Consider the following 14,392-nt stretch of genomic DNA (forward strand, 5'->3'; position numbering starts at 1 on the left):
ATCATAGGTATTCTTTCTCAAAAGTTCAAATAGGCATGGGAGTCAGCCCTAGACTTTTCCCAGCCTATTGTTTGCCCTCCAGACCCTACTGATTCTCATTGCTTCCTGACATTGTGAGCCCTAAAGTTAGAGGATGAATTCAGACTAGTTTTTAGGGTTAAAGATTACAGTTATATAACCCTGGTCTTGTTTACTGATGTGGGTAATGAGATTGTAATCTGAGCATTTTTGGGATTAGAGCCACACAAATGAAGAGGGGGAAGTTATTTGGGGGTGGAGTCTCAAGACACCAACACTGGCTCTGAACAAGCTCTTTGGAAAAAAAGATAAATTCTCATGGTTTTGACTGTCTTGGCTTTTGCCTCTTTGGACTATAGATCCCTTAGTCAAATCAGTTAATCCCTGTGGGGCACAGCACAGGCAGCCCTGCAAGACAGTTTAGATGCCTGGATCAAACTGTTGGAAGCATACTGCTCCAAACAAGATGTGGCTCCTTTCCCTGATTGTCTGTTTCCTCACTGCTTTCTCCATGCAGGGTAAGAATTTATTTCTTTTGTTTTTTCCTTTAGTTTCTAACCAAAAATAATTATGGAACTAAGAAAGAAATTTAATATAGTTTTGGTAGAAAAATTTAGCGAAGACTGAATTTAAATCTTTTTTTTTTTTTTTTGCTTTTTGGTTTACTTTGTTTTTCCTGATTCAGCTTGGAACTTGCCTTTGGATAATTTTCTACAGGAAGAGACCACATTTTAATTAAGGTTCTAGTTGTGTGAGAAAACTGACACTGTGGGCCACCTCTTTCTAGGCTAATTGATATCCTACTTGAGGGTTTCAGGGTGCTGTATCTGGTTTGGGATAAGCCAGAATAAGTATTTGGGAAAGTGAGCCACTTAAAAAACAAACTAATGAAATCTCAATAATTACAGAAGCAATGGGAAATGGATAACTTGTTCATGGCAGAGAAAAGAATAAAAGAAGGAAAAATATTTCTGAAACAGAATATTTATACCTAATATTTTGCATTTGTTCAAATCATTTAGATAATTCAAATCAGCATCTTAAGAGTTGACAGGGATCTTAGAGATCATCTAAATCAATCTTCTCATTCAACAAATGAAATTGAGGACTATAAAGGGGAAATGGTTTGTTCTAGATGACAGAATCAATAAAAAGACCTAGTTAAGTGTTCATTCCAGTACATATTTATAGTGTTGTTCTATAGAATTTGTTGAAAAGCTATACTTTTCTCACAACCAAATGCTCACTTTTGCTAAAAGCTAAAAGTTTTAAAAGTTTAAAAAGCAATACAAGTAAAGAGGGCCCAAGTAAAAATACTCTAATCATAGGAAACAATAGGGTTCAATAGGCAGAAGGATTGAAAGGAATGAGAGAGCAGAGTAGATTATAAATGGCAAAATGATTTTTGCAGATGATTGATAAGTTCTCAGAAAAAATCAAAAGCATGTGTTGGGGGTGGGGGTGATCAGGAAATGGGAGTAGTTATTCAGGGGGCAGGTTTAAAGAGGTAAAAACTTTAATGCCTGATAGGCATGTAAATGAGACTGCAAACTGATACTATCTAGATTCAAAACAAAATTGCACTTGAATCTGCATCATGTGATTTTTTTTCATTACCTGGATATATTAAGTGTCACCTCAATAATCCAGTTTACTTCATATGATTTGCTCATATGGAGCTGGGGTTAAAGGAGGAAAATCCAAATTTGTTAAACTCTAATTTAAAAGAATCATTTGGTCTTTTCTGATCCTCTGAGAAACACACACACACACACACACACACACACACATATATGTATACGGTAAGGTAATTATATTTGAAAGGAAATAGGTGAGAACAGGGGTTCCAAACCTGGGATCTACAGACACAGAAGAGTCTATGGATAAATTTAAGGGATCTATGTTTGGGTAAGAAAACAATTACATCTTTATTTCAGTATAATTTGGCTTCTTTGCAATGCTATGTATTTTAATTTATATATATTTTTAAACATTAATTTTTAAAAATTTAATTTAATATCTCATTTTTTCTCCAGTTAAATATAACTGAGAAAACAGCAATTCAATATAGGTTATACATATATAGTAATACAAAACCTTTCCATAATGGTCATGTTGTGAAATAAAACAAAGCTCCCCTCTTTTCCCCTACCTCCCACCCCAAAATTAGGCTCTTGAAAAATAACGTTAAAGAAAATCTTTAATCTGTATTTAGAAACCATCAGTTCTTTCTCTGGGGATAAATAGCATTTTCTATCATAATTTCTTCAGAGTAGTCTTGGTTCATTGTATTGTTGAGATTAACTAAGGCATTCACAGCTAATCATCTTCCAATATTGCTGTTACTTTACATTTCACTTAGTATCAGCTAAGTAAGTCTTTCCAGACTTTTTCTGAGAGCACCTGCTCATAGTTTCTTATAGCAGAATAGTATACCATCACAATCACATAGCACAGTTTATTCAGCTATTCCCCAACTGATGGGCACCCCCCCCCAATTTCCAATTCTTTGCCACTAAAAAAGGGCTGCAATAAAATTTTTTGCAGATTTTTAATTTTTAATTTATTCTTAATCTCTTTTGGAATGCAGAAATAGTAGTGGTATTGCTAGGTCAAAGGGTATATGAGATTTTATAGCCCTTTGGACAGTTCCGATTACTCCACAGAATGACTGAATCAGTTCACAACTCTACCAACAATTTATTAATGTCTCATTTTTTTCCACTTCTTTCCCATTATTTGATATTTTCCTTTTCTGTCCTATTAGCTAATCTAATATGCATGAGGTTTCATATGGCTATAGATAACTTTGATTACTTCATCTAAAAACTTTTCATATCTTTTGATCTTTTATAATTGAGGAATGGCTTTTATTTATATAAATTTGACTTAGTTCTCGATGTTTGAAAAATGAGGCCTTCATTAGAGATTTGCTTCAAAAATTTTTTTACAATAATTATTGGCAATTGTATTGCCCTCCATCCTATTTCCTTCCTTTTTAATTCTATTCTCTTTCTCCTTTCACCCCATCCCTCCTCAAAAAGGTGTTGCTTCTAATAACCATTTTACCAATACATCCCACCTTCTGACATATGACTCCCATTTTCTTACTCCCTTGCCCTCTCAATTTTCTGTAGGGTAAGATAGATTTTGGTATCCAATTGTTTGTGCATGTTATTCCCTCTTTGAGTAAATTCTGATGACAGAATGACAGGGTTCATTCATTCCCCCTCATATCCCCAATCTTCCACTCCATTGTAAAAGAGTTTTCTTGCCTCTTTTATGTGAGATAATTCACCCCATTCCACCTCTTCCTTTCCCGTTTCCTTAGCACATTACTTTCTCAACCATTAATTTAATTTAATTTTTTGAGTTATCATCTATTCATACTCAATTCACTTTCGTGTATTCTATCTATTTAGACTCTTTCTAACTGATATAATAATAAAAAGTTCTGAGTTACAAATATCCTCTTTCCATGTAGGAATATAAACAATTTAACCTTCATGTCCCCTATGATTTCCCTTTAATGTTTACCTTTTTTATGCTTCTCTTGAATCTTGTTTTTGAAAGTCAAATTTTCTATTCAGTTCTAGTTTTTACATCAAAAGTGCTTAAAAGTTCTCTTATTTTTGAATATTCATTTTCCCCCCAAAGGATTATACTCAGTTTTTCTAGGTATATGATTCTTGGTTGTGATTCTAGCTTCTTTGCTCTCCAGAATATCATATCTCAAATCCTCTGATCCTTTAATGCAGAAGCAACTAAATCTTATGTTATCCTGACTTTGACTTCATGTTTCTTAAAATGTTTCTTTCTGGTTGTTCTTGCAATATTTTCTCTTTTACCTAGGAGCTCTTGAATTTAGCTATAATATTCCTGAAAGCTTTCATTTTGGCATCTCTTTCAGGAGGTGATCAGTGGATTCTTTCAATTTCTTTTTTACTCTCTGGTTCCAGAATGTCATGGTAGTTTTCCTTGATAGTTGCTTGAAAGATGATGTCTAGTTTACTTTTTTTTTGGGGGGGGCAATCAAGGCTTTCTAGTAGTCCAATAATTAGATCTATTTTCCAGGCTAGCTGTTTTTCCAATAAGACATTTCACATTGTCTTCTTTTTTTTTTTTAATTCTTTTAGAGCTACTGGATTGTTTCTTCATTTGCATAAAAAGACTTTAGCTCCCATTTGCTCAATTCTAATTTTTAAGGACTTATTTTCTGAGAGTGTAGGCAGGGACTTACCTAGCTCTCCCCCAAATCACTCAAAAATACCTTAAGTAAATTCTAGAATGACAAAACTCAGAAAAAGAATGAGTGAAACAATTTTCTAGCCTAAGATAACTTGGAAGATTGGAGGGGAGGGTATGTTTCACCAGAATAAGAGAGAAACACAATGCACCATGGACCACATTGGAGCAAACTGACCCTAGACAATGGGGTGACTTGGTCAGTGGCAGGAGAGGTAGTTTCCAGACCTCTCAACTCAGAGATTACCAAGTACAACTTGGAAGGTCAGCAGGAAAAGTCTATCATGCCAGGGTGAGAGTGGAACAGTCTCAGCAGGGTAGACCCAACCCTAGTAGACTAGGAGCAGTCCTTGGGAGTCACTGAATCAACAGAGGCAGTGGGTTCTGGAGATCTCAGACTACAGATGGGAAGGGAGTCTGTAGGAAATTACAGGGGTCTCTTTGCTATCACTGAGGCATGACTGTTTCTTTGCCCTTACCAGAGTTGTCTGTGTTGCACACCTGAGTCACAGTCCCAGGAAGAGAAGTAACATAACATACCTTGATGTCCCAGTGGAGTAGGGACCCTCCTCACAGTTCCAGGACAGAGTGCTTGTGATTACTTATGGGCCAGAGCATAGGTCAGGAGAGTAGTAAACACCTCTCCTTAGCTCATGCTACCTTAAAAGAACTGAAAATTAATAGGTCCCAAGAAATATCTCTGACATAGCTGCATAAAACCCCCAAAAGCTTGGGACAATGTGCCCTCCACCCTGGAAGTAGAACCCTACCTTAACAAAGATTTAAAATCAAGTCATGGGTTGGATAAATGAACAAACAAGAGAAGGGGGAAAATCAGATCATAGCAAGTTACAATGGGGATAGGGAAGATCAAAACATACACTAAGAAGATAACAAAGTCAAAGTTTCTACATTCAAAGCCTCTAAGAAAAATATGAATTGGTGTCAGGTCCTAGAAGAGCTCAAAAAGGATTTTGAAAATCAAGTAAGGGAAATTTCATGTAAGTTTTTCCATGTTTTTCTGAAATCTTCATGCTCATCATTTCTTACAGAACAATAGTATTCCACCAGGTGTCATTTCCTAGTAATTTTTGTGCCTCCTTTAACAATCTATTAACTTGTTTTTCATGATTTTTCTTGCATCACTTCTATTTCTCTTCCCAGTTCTACCTTTTTTTCTTTATTTTTCAAAATCTTTTTTGAACTCTTCCTTGACCTGAGATCAATTCATATTTTTCTTGGAGACTTTGGATGTAGGACTTTGACTTTGTTATCTTCTTCTGAGTATATCACCATAGTACCTTTATTGATCAGAATTTCCCAGCCTATTCTTTGAGATTTTACTTTTTGTTAAAACTTGAGGGTGTTGTAAAACTCAAAATAAATAAAATAAAATCTTTAAGGAAAAAAACCTTGAGGGTGAAGAGTACACTGGCCCAAACTTCAGGGATTTTATACAATTATTTTAAGAAATATTTCTAGGCAGTGATGGGATTCAAATAAATTAACAACTGATTCTCTGCCCTAATGAGCATTTTAAACATACAAAAAGATATACCAAAAGTTACTTTAATATTTCTTACATTTAATACTCAAATAAAAACAATAAAAGAGATGCACAAAACTAGATTATATTATATTACTCACGGTAAGCAAATATATCCTTAGAAAGTGAAAAAAAGCCAAATAACCATGGCAGATAATGGGGTTTTTTTTAGTTTTTTGTAAGGCAAATGGGGTTAAGTGGCTTGCCCAAGGCCACACAGCTAGGTAATTATTAAGTGTCTGAGACCGGATTTGAACCCAGGTACTCCTGACTCCAAAGCCGGTGCTTTATCCACTACGCCACCTAGCCACTCCAAGGCAGATAATCTTAGTACATATGCAGAACCCAAATACATTCTACCTATTGTAACTCTATTTTTCTTCAACTTCCATGGCTTCCAAAATGTGCCATAAGATAATTCCTTAAAATCTACATTTCTATTAATTCATAGTGCTTTGGCTTCCTATTAGTTTCACTGTTCAGGGAACACTAGCACACTCATAATATTTTAGAGGAATTTTGGAACAAATGACAGCTTGTCACCCCCTTATTATTGGGTATGCTTTCTCTTTATGTTTCATGTTTGTTTACTGAAATAACAAAAAAAAAAGAATAAAAATGTAATGTTTAATCATAGATATAATGAGTTTTAAGAAATGAATAAATAAATATTACCCACTCCACTGTGGCTGTAAGCTCTCACCTTGGGACTGTGACCTAGGACTATAATTCAAATCTGCGTATGGGTAAAGCAACAGAGTCCTGTCCTCAGACTCAGTAAAGTGACCCCTATAATCTCCTTCTGACCATTTATTCAACCTTCTTATTGTTTGCGAGCTGAGAGCTCTGGAAGAAGTTGCTGCCACTGCTGATTCAGTGGTTCCCAAAGTCTGATACTGGTTTGCTGAGGCTGAGGGTGTGCTATTATGGTCTGCACTGGAATACATTCCTCCCTTATTGTCATGCAACAGACCTTTTCTGCTGATCTTCTAACTTGTCTTGAGATGGAAAATTATTCACTTCACGTTTTTGTGGGTTCCGTCACACTAGAACTTGTTTGGTATCATTATTTAAAGGTATTTGGAGGGGATGGGAGAGAGCTAAGATGAGTCCCTATCTTTACTCTGCCATCTTGATTTCACATCCTTAAAACCATTTTTCTTTTTTAAATCAATGTTTTATTTGTTTTCCAATTATATACAATAATAGTTTCTACCTATCATTTTCTGAAAGGTTTTGAATTTTGCAATTTTTCCTCTACCCTCCCTTCCTTCCCTCTCCACAGAAAGCAGTTTGATAATCTTTATATTGTTTCCATTCTATACATTGATCAAAATTGAATGTGTTGGGAGAGAAATCATGTCTTTGAGGAGAAAATAAAATGTTAGAGAAAGCAAAATTATGTAGTACATAAGACACTTTTCAAAAAAAAATTGAAGGTAATAGACTTTAGTCTTTCTTTAAACTCCACAGTTCTTTCTCTGGATACAGGTGGTATTCTCTATCACAGGTGCTCTAAAATTGTCTCTGTCTATTGCATTGATGGAATGAGCAAGTCCATTAAGGTTGATCATCACCCCATGTTGCTCTTAGGATGTACAATGTACTTTTGGTTAACTCAACATCAGTTCATGCAAGTCTTTCCAGGCTTCTCTGAATTCCCATCCCTCCTGGTTTCTAATAGAACAGTAGTTTTCCATGACATACAGATACCACATTTGTTAAGCCATTCCCCAACTGAAGGACATTCACTCAGTTTCCAAGTATTTGCTACAACAAACAAGGCTGCTATGAATATTTTTGTACAAGTGATGTTTTTACCCTTTTGCATGATCTCTTGAGGTTATAGCCCCAGTAGTGATGTTGTTGGATCAGAGGGTATGCATATTTTTGTTGCCCTTTGGTTGTAATTCCAAATTATTCTCCAAAAAAGGTTGGATGAGTTCACAGCTCCACTAACAATGCATTAGTGCCCAGATTTCTCACATCCCTTCCAACATTGTTCATTGTCCTTCCTGGTCATATTGGCCAATCTGATAAGTATGAAATAGTACCTCAGAGTTGCTTTAATTTGTATTTCTCTAATAAGTAATGATTTAGGGTAATTTTTCATATGACTATGGATAGCTTTGATTTCCTCATCTATAAACTGTCTTTGCATATTCTTTGACCATTAATCAATTGGGGAATGGCTGGTTGGTTTTTTTTTTTTTTTTACAAATTTGACTCAGTTCTCTATATATTTTAGAAATGAGTCTTTTGTCAGAAATACTAGTTGTAAAAATTGTTTCCCAATATTCTACATTTCTTTTGATCTTGGTTACAGTGATTTTGTTTGTGCAAAAGCTTTTAATTTAATGTATTTTGTTTTTACTGATGTTCTCCATTTCTTCCTTGGTCATAAACTGCTTCCTTTCCATAGATCTGACAAGTAAACTATTCCTTGATCTTCTAGTTATCTTATAATATTGTCTTTTAATATCTAAATTCTGTACCCATTTTAATCTTATCTTGGTATAGGGTGTGAGATGTGGGTCTAATCCAAGTTTCTGCCTTTCCCAACAGTTTTTATCAAAGAGAAAGTGTTCTTATCCCAGAAGCTGGACTCTTTGGGTCAATCAAACAGCAGATGACTATAATCATTTACTGCAATCTCTTTTGCATCTAATCTATTCTACTGATCCACCACTCTCTTTCTCTCTTTTTTTTAGGTTTTTTGCAAGGCAAATGGGGTTAAGTGGCTTGCCCAAGGCCACACAGCTAGGTAATTATTAAGTATCTGAGCCCGAATTTGAACCCAGGTCCTCCTGACTCCAAGGGGGGTGCTTTATCCACTACGCCACCTAGCTGCCCTCCACCACTCTATTTCTTTGCCAATACCAGACAGGTTTGATGTTAGATCTGGTAAAGTTAAGCCACCTTCTTTTGCATTTTTTTTCATCTTGACTTTTTGTTTCTCCATATGAATTTAGTTACAGTTTTTTCTAGCTCAATAAAGTAATTTTTTTTGAAGTTTGATTGGTAAGGCACTAAATAAGATTAATTTAGGTAGAATTGTCATTTTTATTTTATTAGCTTGGCTTATCTATGAGCAGTTGATATTTGCCCAGTTATTTATATCTGATTTTATTTGTGCAAAGCCATTTTTTTTTTTAGATTTTTCAAGGCAATGGGGTTAAGTGGCTTGCCCAAGGCCACATGGCTAGGTAATTATTAAGTATCTGAGGTTGGATTTGAACCCAGGTACTCCTGACTCCAAGGCCGGTGCTCTATCCACTGTGCCACCTAGCTGCCCCTAAATTGTCTAGGGTTTTTTGTTTTTTTGTTTTTAGTTTTTGCAAGGCAAATGGGGTTAAGTGGCTTGCCCAAGGCCACACAGCTAGGTAATTATTAAGTGTCTGAAACCAGAATTGAACCCAGGTACTCCTGACTCCAGGGCCAATGCTTTATCCACTGGGACACCTAGCCGCCCTAAAGCCATTATTCTTAACAGAGGGCTATAAGCTCACTAGATTACTTAAGAGGTCCTTGTAATCAAAAGATTAAAAAATGATTAACTTGATAATCGTATAACAAGTAATATGAAAAAATATTGTTTCCTCTAATAATTATTATGATTTCCTTTAACTCTAAAAATCAATTATCTTATAAGGTTCTCAAAGCACAAATGAAAATAATTTTATGGGGAATAATTCAGTATTGGAGATCAAGTGTGAGCAAATCTGACCTAGACAAGAAACCTCTTAAATTTGATAAGGTGAAGGGAAGGAAGTCAAAAGATTATTGTATTCATTTTATGTGCCTTCTAGTCTCTTGTTTAGATTATTTTCCTTTGTAAAATGAAGTGAATGAATGGAATAATCTCTAAGGCCCCTTCTAGCTATATATTCTACAATTCCATGATTTACATTTATTTGGCCCGAACCAATCAAATTGTGAAAATATGGTAAAATTCTAGTTGTATACTAGGGGACAGTTAATTAAAAACTACACAATTAAAAATAATTTTATAAAGTTCACATGTGCTAATATATAGTCAGTTTTTTTCTGAAATACCATGAAGAAGTACATTTTATGTATACTCATTTCTGTTCCCATTCAATAGTTGTCAGAGTTCTTTATGATCTAATATTTCTAAAATTCTATTTAGGGCCTTGATTTATCCTATTGTTCTTTTGGTTTGATTTGTCCAAGTCTGAGAGAATACCACTAAGATCCCCAATACTATGGTTTTTAGCATTTCCTTCCCTGTAAATTGATCAATTTTTCTTTCAATTTTTCGTTACCTCATCATTATATATATATATATATATATATATATATATATATATATATATTCATTGCCTATGCTACTTTTAAATATAATGTGGTTTCCCTATTTATTCATTTTTAATGGATTCTATTTTGACTATTGACTTATCTAAGAATATACTTGCTGATTTTTTAAAAATGTATTAGAAGCATAAGAGATCTTGTTTTTAGTCCCTTATAATATTATAGCAATATTTCTTGTGTCTTATAAACAATACTTTTTTATATATTCAATATCTAGTGAATTTTAATCCACTTTGCTAGTTCCTCTATTTTATGAATGAATTCATCTTATGCACATACAGTTATGCTCATTAATTGTTCCTTTTCCTTTTCCCGATCTTCTATACTTTTCCCTTAATTCATCCTCCCATGATCTTCATAAGCCCTTTCTTGAATATTATATGTATGTATGCATATATAAAATATATATATAAATCCCTGATAGATACAAATTTCTTTTTTAAATTAATTTTTATTAAATATATTATTTGAGTTTTGCAATTTTAGATACAAATTTCTAATAAAGAGAGCATTTTGAGAGAGATATGCAGAAGCTGGTGATTTATATTTTATACCTTGTATTTCTAATGATCTCTTCCCCCAAGTAGACCTCAGTAACAGTTTTTGTTTTCTTCTTAAATTTATTTTATTACACAACATTGGTGTTTTAACAAGGCAATCATTTAAAAATACAAATGATATCTATTTCAAATCCTATGTACTTACCTGATTTTTTTTTCATAAACATTCTTCATTTATTTCCAACAACAATCCTGTCATTAGCAGTCCTATTCCATTAAGGTGATGTATTTTGTTTTTAATTTTTTTAAACTAAATTTAATAGGAAGATGATGCAGTGCAGTGTTACCATTCTTCTTTGGCAGCCTGGTTCAGTTCCAGAGTTTTAGTCACCACCCAGCAATACATTATATTAAAATAACTTATCCTTTTTTCCCCTTTTATTCCATTCCTTTGCATTCTGCCCTTTGAAGTTAGTTTTGTTTATACTTAATCTCTCCTTAAACCTTCCCTCTTAATCCTTCTCTCCCTGTCCAATTATTTTTTGACTTTCTGTATTTATATATGAAATTCTTCCTTTGATTCTCTTAATTCTCCAAGATAGCCAGGTGGTGCAGTATATAAACCACTAGCCCAAGAACCAAGAGAACTCAGCTGAGTTCAAATATGGCCTCAAACACTTACCAGTTGCATGACCTTGGGCAAGTCACTTAATCCTGATTATTTCATATCCAGGGCCATGTCCACTATTCCTGATTCATATCTGGTTACTGGACCCAAATGACTCCAAAGGAGAAATAAGGCTGGTGACTTAGCACAGCACTCCTTTCACACAGTTCAATTCATTTGCTTATTATGGCATACCTCCCTGGATGTCTTGATTTTTATCAAGAATGAAGGACAGGGGGAGCGGCTAGGTGGAGTAGTGGATAAAGCACTGGCCTTGGAGTCAGGAGTACCTGGGTTCAAATCTGGTCTCAGACACTTAATAATTACTTAGCTGTGTGGCCTTGGGCAAGCCACTTAACCCCATTTGCCTTGCCAAAAACCTAAAAAAAAAAGAATGAAGGACAGGGGCGGCTAGGTGGCACTGTGGATAGAGCACCAGCCCTGGAGTCAGGAGTCCCTGGGTTCAAATTTGGCGTCAAACACTTAATAATTACCTAGCTGTGTGGCCTTGGGAAAGTCACTTAACACCATTGCCTTGCAAAAAAAACCTTAAAAAAAATGAAGGACAAATATTATCATCAACTCAATTCTCCTTTTACAGTTGAAAAGAAACTAAAGTTTTGCATACCAAACTTCCCTCTTCCTCCATATTTATAAATTCTTCTCCTCAAATACACCTTTATATGAATAATCAGTTTTCTCTTTCCCTTTTCCTTTTCTTTCCTAGTGTATTCCTTTTTCCTGTTAATGTCATCAAATTTAGTATAAGGTTTTCTTTTCAAAAGAAAAGAGTGAAAACTCCCTCTATGACCTTTGAAGACAGTAAGGTTCCAAGGAGACAATAAGTTGTTTTTCCCTCCCCTCTCCTCATTAGAATATAAAAACTTCATCACTGAATCTTCTCCAGACATATTTATTTTTGTTTGTTTTGACGTTTGTGTTTCCATTTCAAAGTAACTGAATTCACTCTGATCTCTTTATCAAGAATATTTAAAGATCCCATATTCCTCTAAAAATTCATTTCCTCTCCTCAAAAGATTATATATGCTCAAGTTTTCTGGGTATTATTCTTCATTACAAGCTTATATCTTTTGTCTTCTAGCTCATATTATTCTTATATTATTTCAATTTCTAATTTATAGTTATATATTTTTCTTGAGGGTTTTGTCTACAGAAGCTTAGATTTTGCTATTTACTGATTATGCATTTTCATCCTCCGTCAGACCAGAGAAATTATTTATGATCAGATTTTTTTTCTTCTGTTGTTTACTCATTTTCCTAGTCTATCACTTGATTTTAAGTCTTTGTTAAGGTGGAGCTCTGTTTCCAGGATGTAGAATACACTGGCCCAAGCTTTTGAGGTTTTTGCAGCTGTTTATCAGGACACCCTCCAGGGACTTCTTCATTCCTTCAAGGTTTTATGAGAGGCTCTGATTGCTCTCCTGGTGACCACAAGCACTCCCCCCTTGCCCTAGAAGCATGAGAATGGTTCCCCACTCCACTATGGCAGTAAAACTCATTTTCCTGAGACTGGGGTTCAAACTGAAGATTGGATCTGAGTATGGGCAAAGCTACAGAATCCTGTCTCATGGATAGATATCAGAGAGACCTCTGCAGTCTCCGCTGACATGGACTGAGAGCTCTGGAAGCAACTGCTGGGTGACTCCCTGCTGGGTACTTCCCCAGGCCTGCTCCTGGTCCCCGGGGACTGAGTCTATACTGAGGCTTACATTGGACTGGTCTCCCCTCTTACTCTGGTGTGGCAGAGTATTCTGCTAAGCTTCCAAATTGTCCTTGGCAATCTCTGGACTGAAAGGTCTAGAACCGCTGATGCAGCCATGGACCCAAGGATGGCTGGAACCAAACCTTTCCCAAGGAACTTCCAAGTTGTCTTGAACTGCGAAATTGTTTCACTCAGTCTTTCTGTGGGGGTTCCAGTACTCTAGAATTTGGTTATACTCATTATTTAAAGGTCTTTGGAGTGGTCTGGGGAAGAGATTCTGGGATTTCCTGCAGGAAACATTGAACTTTTTTGCAATCTATTTTTGAAGAAGTTACTTTAACTAAGTTTTTCACCTCTTCAATTAAGTTCTTTATTTATCTTCTAATTATTTCCCTATTAACTCTCATTTTTTCCATTATTGCCTTTTGAGCTTTCATTTTTAAATAATATTTTAAACATAATACATTTATTCCTGAAATTCCAGTAGACCATGTAGAAAATTTGTGATTTTTTTAATGAATATTTGCTTATAGATAATGTGGAATTAGTCTCTACTTATGTACTTGTACCTAGAACATCTCTAACCTATAATATTTCTTTATCAGTAATGGTTTCTTGTTCTTAACTATTTTTCTTAAATATAAACAGCACCAGGACCAGATTCTGATACCTCCCTCATTCTTGGCTGGTACAATGATGTATCTTCTATCTTCCTTGGAGCTCACTTAGTTAATTAAGGTGATAGATTTTACTTTACTTTACCTTAAGGTTTTACCTTATTTTACCTTAGGATTCTTTCTTCAGTTCTCCTTTAGGAAAGTTCTGCTCATCTACTGCATTGCTTGTTTACATGGCAAAACTCTCCTTCCAGGATCCATACATTCTGACTTTTTTGTGTAGTCCTAGTTTTGGAGCAGTTTCTTTTCAATTTTTTTGTTCATTATTTAATCTTCTGCTTTTAAAAAACCATTGTTGAATGTTGTATGAAAGGAGAGAAGGTTAGCACTCCCCTTGATAAGGATGGAAGAGGTCCTAGTGGCCTTTACAACACATATACGGTTAAGGCATTGCCACCTACTCTGTGGCATCTAACCACGTTTTTTAGGAAAACTGTAAAACTCAAATGATATCTTTAATAAAAATTAAAAAAAAACATTGTTGAAGTAATAGCAGTTGGGTTTGTATATGACCTACCATTCAACCATCTTAGCTGGAAGTCTATGTAATTGCTCCATATCTAGTGTACTATGTTCAGTTTGGGGTAATGCAATTTAATATAGCAAAAATTGTCTAGAAAAAAGTAACCAGAATCATGTGTTGTTTGAGTCTACATCATTTTATCTTGGTTGAAAGAGTGC

The 14,392-nt window shown here is 34.9% G+C and overlaps 1 protein-coding gene and 1 non-coding gene across 2 annotated transcripts in view; both read left to right on the forward strand.

Moving 5' to 3' along the window:
* Positions 1–260: 260 nt before the first annotated feature.
* Positions 261–14,392, forward strand: part of LOC141505451 (liver carboxylesterase 1-like) — a 68,231-nt gene continuing 54,099 nt past the window's right edge. The window contains exon 1 of the mRNA XM_074211289.1: positions 261–536. Within this exon, the coding sequence (XP_074067390.1) occupies positions 443–536 (94 nt within the window). The 5' untranslated portion in view covers positions 261–442. The remainder of the gene's footprint in view (positions 537–14,392) is intronic.
* LOC141510746 (U6atac minor spliceosomal RNA) lies at positions 14,011–14,138 on the forward strand. The gene has a single exon (XR_012475163.1). It is a non-coding gene; the product is annotated as a U6atac minor spliceosomal RNA (small nuclear RNA).

Source organism: Macrotis lagotis, chromosome 1 (assembly GCF_037893015.1).
Source record: "Macrotis lagotis isolate mMagLag1 chromosome 1, bilby.v1.9.chrom.fasta, whole genome shotgun sequence".
NCBI classification, from domain to species: Eukaryota; Metazoa; Chordata; class Mammalia; order Peramelemorphia; family Peramelidae; genus Macrotis; species Macrotis lagotis.